Source organism: Oncorhynchus kisutch, linkage group LG27, assembly GCF_002021735.2.
Source record: "Oncorhynchus kisutch isolate 150728-3 linkage group LG27, Okis_V2, whole genome shotgun sequence".
Taxonomy (NCBI): domain Eukaryota; kingdom Metazoa; phylum Chordata; class Actinopteri; order Salmoniformes; family Salmonidae; genus Oncorhynchus; species Oncorhynchus kisutch.
The window spans coordinates 35,586,155-35,599,511 of NC_034200.2; the positions used below are offsets into that span (position 1 = coordinate 35,586,155).

General features: G+C 43.1%; 1 protein-coding gene across 1 annotated transcript in view; it reads right to left on the reverse strand.

Annotated features, from left to right (window-relative positions):
* The window catches only part of LOC109872306 (collagen alpha-5(IV) chain), a 73,498-nt gene that overhangs the window by 23,558 nt on the left and 36,583 nt on the right, over positions 1–13,357 (reverse strand). The window contains exons 26-35 of the mRNA XM_031807151.1: positions 13,036–13,210; positions 12,790–12,882; positions 12,223–12,312; positions 10,488–10,582; positions 7,596–7,746; positions 7,196–7,303; positions 6,630–6,794; positions 4,228–4,314; positions 3,837–3,971; positions 3,539–3,634 (exon numbers count right to left, since the gene is read on the reverse strand). Coding sequence (XP_031663011.1) covers positions 3,539–3,634; positions 3,837–3,971; positions 4,228–4,314; positions 6,630–6,794; positions 7,196–7,303; positions 7,596–7,746; positions 10,488–10,582; positions 12,223–12,312; positions 12,790–12,882; positions 13,036–13,210 — 1,195 coding nt within the window. The remainder of the gene's footprint in view (positions 1–3,538; positions 3,635–3,836; positions 3,972–4,227; positions 4,315–6,629; positions 6,795–7,195; positions 7,304–7,595; positions 7,747–10,487; positions 10,583–12,222; positions 12,313–12,789; positions 12,883–13,035; positions 13,211–13,357) is intronic.

Consider the following 13,357-nt stretch of genomic DNA (forward strand, 5'->3'; position numbering starts at 1 on the left):
CTGCACAGTACTGTCTTTTATCGATGGCGGTTATGACATCGTTTAGTACCTTGAGTGTGGCTGAGGTGCACCCGTGACCGGCTCGGAAACCAGATTGCACAGCGGAGAAGGTACGGTGGGATTCGAGATGGTCAGTGACCTGTTTGTTGACTTGGCTTTCGAAGACCTTAGATAGGCAGGGCAGGATGGATATAGGTCTGTAACAGTTTGGGTCCAGGGTGCCTCCCCCTTTGAAGAGGGGGATGACTGCGGCAGCTTTCCAATCCTTGGGGATCTCAGACGATATGAAAGAGAGGTTGAACAGGCTGGTAATAGGGGTTGCGACAATGGCGGCGGATAGTTTCAGAAATAGAGGGTCCAGATTGTCAAGCCCAGCTGATTTGTACGGGTCCAGGTTTTGCAGCTCTTTCAGAACATCTGCTATCTGGATTTGGGTAAAGGAGAACCTGGAGAGGCTTGGGCGAGGAGCTGCGGGGGGGCGGAGCTGTTGGCCGAGGTTGGAGTAGCCAGGCGGAAGGCATGGCCAGCCGTTGAGAAATGCTTATTGAAGTTTTCGATAATCATGGATTTATCGGTGGTGACCGTGTTACCTAGCCTCAGTGCAGTGGGCAGCTGGGAGGAGGTGCTCTTGTTCTCCATGGACTTCACAGTGTCCCAGAACTTTTTGGAGTTGGAGCTACAGGATGCAAACTTCTGCCTGAAGAAGCTGGCCTTAGCTTTCCTGACTGACTGCGTGTATTGGTTCCTGACTTCCCTGAACAGTTGCATATCACGGGGACTATTCGATGCTATTGCAGTCCGCCACAGGATGTTTTTGTGCTGGTCGAGGGCAGTCAGGTCTGGAGTGAACCAAGGGCTGTATCTGTTCTTAGTTGTGTGTTGTACTACTGCTACTACTACTGATACTACTGCTGCTACTACTGATACTACTGATACTACTGCTGCTACTACTGCTGCTGCTACTGATACTACTACTACTGATACTACTACTGCTGGTGCTACTACTACTACTACTACTGATACTACTACTACTGATACTACTGCTGCTGCTACTGATACTACTACTACTGATACTACTGCAACTACTGCCGATCCTACTACTGATACTGCTATTACTGCTACTACTGCTGGTGCTACTACTACTACTGATACTACTACTGCTGCTGCTACTGATACTACTGCTACTGATACTACTGCTACTACTGCTGTTCCTACTACTGATGCTGCTATTACTGCTACTACTGCTACTGCTGGTGCTACTACTGCTACTGATACTACTACTGTTGCTGCTACTGATACTACTGCTACTGCTACTACTGCTACTGCTGGTGCTACTACTACTACTGATACTACTACTGTTGCTGCTACTGATACTACTGCTACTGCTACTACTGCTACTGCTGGTGCTACTACTACTACTGATACTACTACTGTTGCTGCTACTGATACTACTGCTACTGATACTACTGCTACTGATACTACTGCTACTGCTGGTGCTACTACTACTACTGATACTACTACTGTTGCTGCTACTGATACTACTGCTACTGATACTACTGCTACTGATACTACTGCTACTGCTGGTGCTACTACTACTACTGATACTACTACTGTTGCTGCTACTGATACTACTGCTACTGATACTACTGCTACTGATACTACTACTACTGATACTACTACTGTTGCTGCTACTGATACTACTGCTACTGATACTACTGCTACTGATACTACTGCTACTGCTGGTGCTACTACTACTACTGATACCACTGCTGCTGCTGCAGCAGATTTATGTTAACAAGTTTCACCAAGCTCGTTAATCTAGGGTAAATATTGTAGCTTGTGAGTACTTGGGACAGTGTATGAGTGAGTTTCCATGTGCTCGCGCAGGTGCCTGAGAGCTGTGACTGCGCCAAGGGCTAACATATTGTGTGTTGTATCGTTGTGTGTGCAGGTATGTCTTTTATTTTGTCCGAATTATGTTGTGTCATTTTGCTTGTATTGTATGGTGTGCTGTTGTGTCATTTTACTTGTATTGTATGGTGTGCTGTTGTGCATTGAATGTGTGCACGCAGCACCTGTTATTTATTTTTGGTTCTCTCTTTTGCCTGGCCTTCAGCTAGCGAGGTGCCTGAGAGCTGTGACTGCGCCAAGGACTAACATATGTGTGTGTTGTCTCTTCGTGTGCAGGGCAAATAAAACATCCAACCAGCAGACCTCCGGTTGTGGCAGTGTCCTAATTAAAAGTACACAACGCAGAACGAATCACGCTACACTACTACCACTTCTACTTCTACTGCTACTGCTACTACTGCTACTGCTACTGCTTCTACTACTGATACTACTACTGCTACTGCTGCTGCTACTGATACTACTGCTACAACTACTACTACTGTTACTACTGATACTACTACTGCTACTACTACTACTGATACTACTACTACTGCTACTGCTACTACTGCTGATACTACTACTGCTACTACTGCTGCTACTGATACTACTGCTACAACTACTACTACTGTTACTACTACTACTGATACTACTACTACTGCTACTACTGTTACTACTACTACTGATACTACTACTACTGCTACTGCTACTACTACTGCTACTACTACTACTGCTGCTACATTTGCTGCTGCTACTGCTACTGCTGCTATTACTGCTACTACTACTGCTGCTACCACTACTTCTACTACTGCTACTGCTGCTATTACTGCTGCTATTACTGCTACTGCTACTACTGCTACTGCTTCTACTACTGATACTACTACTGATACTACTACTGCTACTACTGCTGCTACTGATACTACTGCTACAACTACTACTACTGTTACTACTGATACTACTACTGCTAATACTACTACTGATACTACTACTACTGCTACTACTACTACTACTATTACTGCTACTACTACTGCTGGTACTACTACTACTACTACTACTACTGATGCTGCTACTATTACTGCTACCACTACTACTACTACTACTGATACTACTACTACTGCTACTGCTACTACTGCTGCTACTGATACTACTGCTACAACTACTACTACTGTTACTACTGATACTACTACTGCTACTACTACTGCTGCTACCACTACTTCTACTACTGCTACTGCTGCTATTGCTGCTACTACTACTGCTGGTACTACTACTACTACTGATGCTGCTACTATTACTGCTACCACTACTGCTGCTACTACAACTACTGCTACTGCTGATACTATTACTGCTACTGCTGCTCTTATTGCTACTACTGCAGCTACTATTACTACTACTGCTGCTACTATTACTGCTACTGCTACTACTACTGCTGCTATTACTGCTACTACTACTGCTACTATTACTGCTACTACTACTGCTACTGTAACGGATGTGAAACGGCTAGCTAGTTCCTTGAAGTAGTAGTGGTTCCCCTCTTGCACAGTAAAAAAAAAAAAACGTTTGTAAAAATGCGTTACCACAATTACCATCACTCCAGCAATCACTACCACGAAGCATGACGTTTCCTTTTCTAGTTTATAATACACACACACACCTCTCTGCCCATTTCCTGGGTCACCGTCCCTCCCATCAATGCCTTTGGGTCCAGGATATCCAGGGTGTCCTTTAGCACCATGGAAACCAGGCAGACCTATTGCGTAAGAGACAAACGACATGTTAACGTGTTAAATGACCATATCAATCACAATATTTTGAATAGCAATTCTCGTACAACACATAGTCTGAGATTCAAATGGAACTGATTATAGCATTGGGGGGGAAACAATGATCTTCTGCATAAATACCGCAGTGCATGTTTGATTGAATTGTTCGCTCATCTCTATGGCGCTCACCATGTTTCCCAGGGTCCCCTGGGGGCCCATGTATGACTGTATCGGATGATGGTCCACAAGGGCCTGGGCGCCCATCGTCCCCCACAGAGCCTGGTACACCACTGTGACCTTTCTCCCCATCAGGGCCAACCGACCCTGCCCAGAACCACATCCCCCCCAAAAATCATTATATAATCTATTGTCATAATTCACACCTTTATCATCATTGTGTAAGTTTGACAGTTTATTTGTACGTGTGAGTGTTCTTGCGCGTCTGTATGTGTGTGTGTGTGTGTGTGTGTGTGTGTGTGTGTGTGTGTGTGTGTGTGTGTGTGTGTGTGTGTGTGTGTGTGTGTGTGTGTGAATGCACGCCCATGTGTGTGTGTGACTGTACAAGTGTGTGACCTCTGACCTTTGGGACCGGGTGGTCCTTCAGGTCCAGGTGGGCCGTCAGGGCCCGGTCCAGATCTTCCTTCCAGCCCAGGGTCACCTCTAGGACCTGTAGTAGGTAACATATACTACTGTAGGAGGTAACATATACGATATCAACTACTGTAGTACTGTGAGGGAAAAAAGTATTTGATCCCCTGCTGATTTTGCCCACTGACAAAGTAATGATCCGTCTATAATTTGGTAGGTGTATTTGAACAGTGAGAGACAGAATAACAACACAAAAATCCAGAAAAACGCATGTCAAAAATGTTATAAATTGATTTGCATTTTAATGAGGGAAATAACTATTTGACCCCCTCTCAATCAGAAATATTTCTGGCTCCCAGGTGTCTTTTATACAGATAACGAGCTGTGATTAGGAGCACACTCTTAAAGGGAGTGCTCCTAATCTCAGTTTGTTACCTGTATAAAAGACACCTGTCCACAGAAGCAATCAATCAGATTCCAAACTCTCCACCATGGCCAAGACCAAAGAGCTCTCCAAGGATGTCAGGGACAAGATTGTAGACCTACACAAGGCTGGAATGGGCTACAAAACCATTGCCAAGCAGATTGGTGAGAAGGTGACAACAGTTGGTGCGATTATTAACAAACAGAAGAAACACAAAAGAACTGTCAATCTCCCTCGGCCTGGGGCTCCATGCAAGATCTCACCTCGTGGAGTTGCAATGATCATGAGAACAATGAGGAATCAGCCCAGAACTACACGGGAGGATCATGTCAATGATCTCAAGGCAGCTGGGACCATAGTCACCAAGAAAACAATTGGTAACACATTACGCCGCGAAGGACTGAAATCCTGCAGCGCCCGCAAGGTCCCCCTGCTCAAGAAAGCACATATACAGTGGGGCAAAAAAGTATTTAGTCAGCCACCAATTGTGCAGGTTCTCCCACTTAAAAAGATGAGAGAGGCCTGTAATTTTCATCATTGGTACACTTCAACTATGACAGACAAAATGAGAATAAAAATCCAGAAAATCACATTTTAGGATTTTTTATTAATTTATTTGCAAATTATGGTGGAAAATAAGTATTATTTTATACAATAAGAATGTGTCAATGCTGTTACTGTACCTGGTGTTGAATGTGTCAGTGCTGTTACTGTACCTGGTGTTGAATGTGTCAGTGCTGTTACTGTACCTGGTGTTGAATGTGTCAGTGCTGTTACTGTACCTGGTGTTGAATGTGTCAGTGCTGTTACTGTACCTGGTGTTGAATGTGTCAGTGCTGTTACTGTACCTGGTGTTGAATGTGTCAGTGCTGTTACTGTACCTGGTGTTGAATGTGTCAGTGCTGTTACTGTACCTGGTGTTGAATGTGTCAGTGCTGTTACTGTACCTGGTGTTGAATGTGTCAGTGCTGTTACTGTACCTGGTGTTGAATGTGTCAGTGCTGTTACTGTACCTGGTGTTGAATGTGTCAGTGCTGTTACTGTACCTGGTGTTGCATGTGTCAGTGCTGTTACTATACCTGGTGTTGAATGTGTCAGTGCTGTTACTGTACCTGGTGTTGAATGTTTCAGTGCTGTTACTGTACCTGGTGTTGAATGTGTCAGTGCTGTTACTGTACCTGGTGTTGAATGTGTCAGTGCTGTTACTGTACCTGGTGTTGAATGTGTCAGTGCTGTTACTGTACCTGGTGTTGAATGTGTCAGTGCTGTTACTGTACCTGGTGTTGAATGTGTCAGTGCTGTTACTGTAGCTGGTGTTGAATGTGTCAGTGCTGTTACTGTACCTGGTGTTGAATGTGTCAGTGCTGTTACTATACCTGGTGTTGAATGTGTCAGTGCTGTTACTGTACCTGGTGTTGAATGTTTCGGTGCTGTTACTGTACCTGGTGTTGAATGTGTCAGTGCTGTTACTGTACCTGGTGTTGAATGTGTCAGTGCTGTTACTGTACCTGGTGTTGAATGTGTCAGTGCTGTTACTGTACCTGGTGTTGAATGTGTCAGTGATGTTACTGTACCTGGTGTTGAATGTGTCAGTGCTGTTACTGTACCTGGTGTTGAATGTGTCAGTGCTGTTACTGTACCTGGTGTTGAATGTGTCAGTGCTGTTACCTTACCTGGTGTTGAATGTGTCAGTGCTGTTACTGTACCTGGTGTTGAATGTGTCAGTGTTGTTACTGTACCTGGTGTTGAATGTGTCAGTGCTGTTACTGTACCTGGTGTTGAATGTGTCAGTGCTGTTACTGTACCTGGTGTTGAATGTGTCAGTGCTGTTACTGTACCTGGTGTTGAATGTGTCAGTGCTGTTACTGTACCTGGTGTTGAATGTGTCAGTGCTGTTACTGTACCTGGGTTTGAATATGTCTGTGCTGTTACTGTACCTGGTGTGGAATATGTCAGTGCTGTTACTGTACCTGATGCACCTGGTAACCCATCTCTCCCTCTGCCTCCCATCTGTCCAGTCAGGCCTTGCACTACGGGTCCGGAGGCCCCAGGGGGCCCAGGGTCACCAGCCGGACCTGAGCTTCCAAACCCCGGGGTGCCAGGGTCCCCGCACGAACCCATCTCTCCATTAATACCTGGGTAAGAGGGGAAAGTCATAGAGTCGTGGATAAGAGCAAAAGAAAGCAAGGGAAATATGGAAATAGTGGACAGAGGGAAAGGAAGAGAGGGAGAAAAAGAGATGGGAGAGGAATAGAGAGAGGGAGAGGAATAGAGAGAGGGAGAGAAAGAGGGGGAGAGGAAGAGAGAGAGGGGGAGAGGAAGAGAGAGGGTGAAAAATAGAGAGGGAGAGAAAGAGAGGGAGAGAGAGAGGGAGAGGAATAGAGAGAGGGAGAGGACGAGAGAGAGAGGGGACGAGAAGGAATGAGAATGGAGAATGGTAGGAATGAACCAAGAGAGAAAGAGAAAAAAGAGACATTAGAAAGACAACCCGTTGTATGTTAGGGACATTAGGAACATTCAGGCTTCACCAGCTCACCTGGGAGTCCAGGTCTGCCTGACAGCCCTGGTGGTCCGGTTGTGGCTTCAGTACAGCAAGAACCTGTGTAACCAGGAGGTCCTTGGGAACCATCTACACCTTTACTTCCTACAAACATATCAGGCATAAGGCCATAAGTACCTGGGAGTATGTGTACCAGTGTTTAAATACATCAGTGTGAATTTGACAGAGTGTATATGCCTCAATGTAACTGTGCATGAATGCGTAGAAAAAGTGAAATATGGAGTGTGTGATGGATATGTTGTGATGGTGAATTTGTGTGTGTGTCCGTGTGTGTGTGTGTCCCATGTCCGTGTCTTGTGCTGTGTCTGGGTCTACCTGTGCTGTGTCTGAGTCTACCTGTGCTGTGTCTGGGTCTACCTGTGTGTACAGTAAGTACCTTTGGGGCCTGAAGACCCATTGATGCCGGGTGGTCCCGGACTCCCTGGTCGGCCCAGTACTCCTGGATCTCCAGGAGGGCCCTGGGCCCCAACACCACCTGGGAAACCTTTAGGGCCGGCTGGACCTAGGGTCTCAAACCCAGCATCACCCTGAGAGTGGATGGAAGGATGAATGTTAGATGGGTAGATGGAAAGATAACCTAAGAAAATGAACAACAATGACAAATGGTTTGATGAAGAATGCAAAACCTAAGAAAGAAATTGAGAAACCTATCCAACCAAAAACATAGAGACCCAGGAAATGTGAGCCTACACCTTCACTATGGTGAATCACCAAAACGATACAGAGATACATTATGGAAAAAGAGGGAACCGCACATCAGAAATAAGCTCAATTTAACTGAAGAATCCATAGAATCTAACCACTTCTGGGAAAATTGGAACATACCAGGGGAGGACGGCTCATAATAATGGCTGGAACGGAGCAAATGGAATGGCATCAAACCATGTGTTTGATGTATTGGATACCATTCCAGCCATTACCATGAGCCTGTCCTCCCCAATTAAGGTGCCACCAACCTCTTGTGGAACACACTAAACAAACAATAACACAAAGAGTTATCTATCCAAAACGTAGATGTATATATAAACCACTTCTCCAATCTTTTTGGCTTTATAACAAAGAACAAACAGCAAAAACATATACATGATCAAAATGCAAATCTTAGAATCGACTATTAAAGACTACCAGAACCCACTGGATTCTCCAATTACATTGAATGAACTACAGGACAAAATACAAACCCTCCAACCCAAAAAAGGCTTGTGGTGTTGATGGTATCCTAAATGAAATTATAAAAATATACAGACCACAAATTCCAATTGGCTATACTTAAACTTTTTAACATCATCCTTAGCTCTGGCATCTTCCCCAACACTTGGAACCAAGAACTGATCACCCCAATCCACAAAAGTGGAGACAGATGACTCTAATAACTACCGTGGGATACAGCAACCTTGGGAAAAATCTCTGCATTTTCATTAACAGGAGACTTGTACATTTCCTCAGTGAAAACAATATACTGAGTAAATGTCAAATTGGCTTTTTATCAAATTACCGTACTACAGACCACGTATTCACCCTGCACACCCTAATTGACAAACAAACAAACCAAAACAAAGTCAAAGTCTTGTCATGCTTAGTTGATTTCAAAAAAGCTTTTGACTCAATTTGTAATGAGGGTCAGCTATACAAATTGATGGAAAGCGGTGTTGGGGGAAAAACATATGACATTATAAAATACATGTACACAAAAAATTGGCAAAATTGGCAAAAAAACACATATTTCTTTCCACAGGACTGTGGGATGAGACAGGGATGCAGCTTGAGCCCCACCCACTTCAACATATATATCAAAGAACTGGCCACGGCACTAGAACAGTCTGCAGCACCCGGCCTCACCCTACTAGAATCTGAAGTCAAATGTCTACTGTTTGCTGAAGCACCTAGATCTTCTGCACAGATTCTGCCAGACCTGGGCCCTGACAGTAAATCTCAGTAAGACAAAAACAATGGTGTTCCAAAAAACTGAAATACAAATTCCATCTAGAAACCATTGCCCTAGAGCAAAAAAAAAAAAACGATACGTACCTCGGGCTAAACATCAGTGACACCAAAGGTAACTTCCACAAAGCTGTGAATGATCTGAGATACAAGGCAAGAAGGGCCACCCCTTAGCGAAAAAAAAGAAGAAAAAAAAGAAGGGCCTTCTACACCACCAAAAGGAATATAAAATTCAACATACCAATTAGGATCTGGCGAAAAATACTTGAATTAGTTATAGAACCCATTGCCCTTTATGGTTGTGAGGTCTGGGGTACATTCACCAACCAAGAATTCACAAAATGAGAGAAACACCAAATTGAGACTCTGCTTGCAGAATTCTGCAAAAATATCCTCAGTGTACAACGTAAAACACCAAATAATGCATGCAGAGTAGAATTAGTCCGATACCGGCTAATTATCAAAAATCCAGAAAAGAGACGTTAAATTCTACAACCACCTAAAAGGAAGCGATTCCCAAACCTTCCATAACAAAGCCATCACCTACGGAGAGATGAACCTGGCGACGAGTCCCCCAAGCAAGCTGGTCCTGGGGCTCTGTTCACAAACACAATCAGAGCCTCAGGACAGCAACACAATTAGACCTAACCAAATCATGAGAAAACAAAAAGATCATTACTTGACACATTGGAAAGAATTAACAAAGGAACTGAGCAAACTAGAATGCTATTTGGCCCTAAACAGAGAGTACACAGTGGCAGAATACCTGACCACCGTGACTGACCCAAATTTAAGGAAAGCTTTGACTATGTACAGACTCAGAGAGCATAGCCTTGCTATTGAGAAAGGCCACCGTAGGCAGACCTGGCTCTCAAGAGAAGACAGGCTATGTGCACACTGCCCACAAAATGAGGTGGAAACTGAGCTGCACTTCCTAATCTCCTGCCAAATGTATGACCATATTAGAGACACATATTTTCCTCAGATTACACAGACCCACAAAGAATTAGAAAACAAATCAATTTTAATAAACTCCCATATCTATTGGGTGAAATACCACAGTGTGCAATCACAGCATCAAGATTTTATGAAAAAGGACAATAAAAGGACAACAAGTGAAGAACAAACACTGTTGTAAATACAACCAATATAATAATTTTCCCTTTTGTACTTTTTTGCACATCGTTACAACACTGTATATAGCCATAACATGACATTTGAAATGTCTCCATTCCTTTGGAACTTTTGTGAGTGTAAATCTTACTGTCATTAAAAAAAATGAATAGACAGATAGACAGACATGACAAGGTCAGTATTCAGTAATGACCTTTGGCCCTTGAGCCCCAGGGAATCCCATTACGCCGGGTCGTCCAGGATCGCCACTTCCAGAGGTACTTGGGCGTCCCGGCTGCCCTTTGTCACCTAGGAGACAGACAGCATCACAAGTCCCACAAACTGGTGCTAACACATGAGTATACACTGAGTGTACAAAACATTAGGAACACCTTCCTAATATTGAGTTGCAACCCCCCCTTTTGCCATCAGAACAGCCTCAATTCATCGGAGCATGGACTCTACAAGGTGTCAAAAGCACTCCACAAGGATGCTGGCCCATGTTGACTCCAATACTTCCCACAGTTGTGTCAAGTTGGTTGGATGTCCTTTGGGTCGTGGACCGTTCTTGATACACACAGGAAACTGTTGAGCGTGAAAACCCCAGCAGGGTTGCAGTTCTTGACACAAACCGGTGCGCCTGGAACCTACTACCATACCCTGTTCAAAGGCATTTTAATCTTTTGCCTTGCCCATTCACCCTCTGAATGGCACACATACACAATCCATGTCTCAATTGTCTCAAGGCTTAAAAATGATTATTTTAACCTGTCTCCTCCTCTTCATCTGCACTGATTGAAGTGGATTTAACAAGTGACATTTAAAAGGGATTATAGCTTTCACCTGGATTCACCTGGTGAGTCTGTATCATAGAGTTTTGTACACTCAGTGTATATAATATATACACTAACACATCTCCATTGGTGGTCCTACGTGGCTTGGTTGGTAAGGACCATGGTGCTATAGCAACGCCAGGGTTGTGGGTTAGATTCCCGCTGGGGCCACCCATTAGAAAATCTTTGCATTCACTGATGTAAGTTGCTTTGTATAACAGTGTCTGCTAAATAGTACATATTATCTAATGTCTGTCATACAATCACACAATAGACACGGGAATAGGAAGTAGGGGTGCTAAGGTGCTGCAAAATATACTATATACTATATACTATGGTAAATATACTATATACTATAGTATATATACTATTGCTATAGTACTATTATAGTATATATACTACACTATATACTATATATACTGAATACTATATAAATAATACTATATACTATATACTATAGTAAATATACTATATACTATATATACTATATACTATTGTATATATACTATATTGTATATATACTATATACTATAGTAAATATACCATATATACTATATACCATAGTATATATACTATATACTATTGTATATATACTATATTGTATATATACTATATACTATAGTAAATATACCATATATACTATATACCATAGTATATATACTATATAGTAGGCGTTTACTAGTCCTGTATTAGCAGACCGATAAAACAAATAATCATAATAATAATAATCATAATAATCATAATAATCATAATAATCATAATAATCATAATAATCATAATAATCATAATAATCATAATAATCATAATCATAATAATCATAATAATCATAATAATCATAATAATAATAATCATAATAATCATAATAATCATAATAATAACAGTAATAATACTGATCATAATAATCATAATAATCATAATAATCATAATAATCATAATAACCAAACTACTTCCGGCGACTATGACTAAATGAATCCTCACTTGAGATAACGACTCACACAAAACCTTCAGTCAAGGCGTTCTTGTTCACATTACAGTGTCATTCCTGTTATTCAGATATTCAAAGGGATCGACATGGCACAAATAACTACGCTAAAATGTTTTGCCGACATGGCTCACCTTTCTGTCCAGTGGGTCCTCGTCTTCCCAGGGTGGAGAATACACCACTGTCCCCTTTCTCCCCCGGGTTACCAGCACCACCACAAGGACCTGTGTGGACAAACTCAACTCTGTGATAATGTCCTATCACGTTGTTTATGTTCTTCGTCAGGTAGAATGGCAGTAAAGATTATAAAGTTAGAACTGAAATAGCCTGGAGTCTAAACTAATATGCTACGTTTCACCACTTTTGAAGTGAAACAGTTTAGACTCCAGGCTAGTGGTTAGTAGCCTAGCGGTTAGAGCGTTGGACTAGTAACAGAAAGGTTGCAAGTTCTAATCCCTGAGCTGACAAGGTACAAATCTGTCGTTCTGCCCCTGAACAGGCAGTTAACCCTCTGTTCCTAGGCCGTCATTGAAAATAAGAATTTGTTCGTAACTGACTTGCCTAGTTAAATAAAGGTAAAAAATTGTTTTAAAAAAAAGAAGAAGAACTGAAATGCCACTGAACTCAATGTAGTCTAGACCTCCAGTCCTCCAGCCACCTCCCACCCATGCTGTGGTTCGGTCCCCACTTGGGGTGCTCACCTGGGGGGCCCCGTGTGCCCGGCAGCCCCGCCTTTCCCGGTAGGCCTGGGACTCCCTGGTCAGCCACACTGCTGCAGGGCTCGCCCTTCTGACCTGGTGGGGATAGGCGAGAAAACGGAGGCAGACCATCAACTGATATAGGGACATTATGGTTGAGTTATGGAAACACACAGCCAGAGGGTGTACACGTCTAACACAGTCGAAAGAGCAAAAAGGAGCAGGTATTGGTGTGTTGCTTTACGGTACCTCGGTAACCAGGTGTACCAGGTAGACCTGGTACCCCACTATTGCCTTTAGGTCCTGAGGGGCCAAGCGGTCCTATGCCTACTGGACCTGGTGAACCGTCTGGTCCTGGGTATCCCTGTGGCCCGGGAGGGCCTGGGACACCAGTATCTCCCTTCAGACCCAGTGGCCCATCGTACTGGCACAGACAATCATCCAAACATCAGTTCTTCACAAAACATTACTTTAACAGACTTACATTACACATCGACAATAAACTCAGCCCACCCGCAAAACATTAGTTCACATAACATTACTGCTTCACATTAACACATGTTCAGCATAA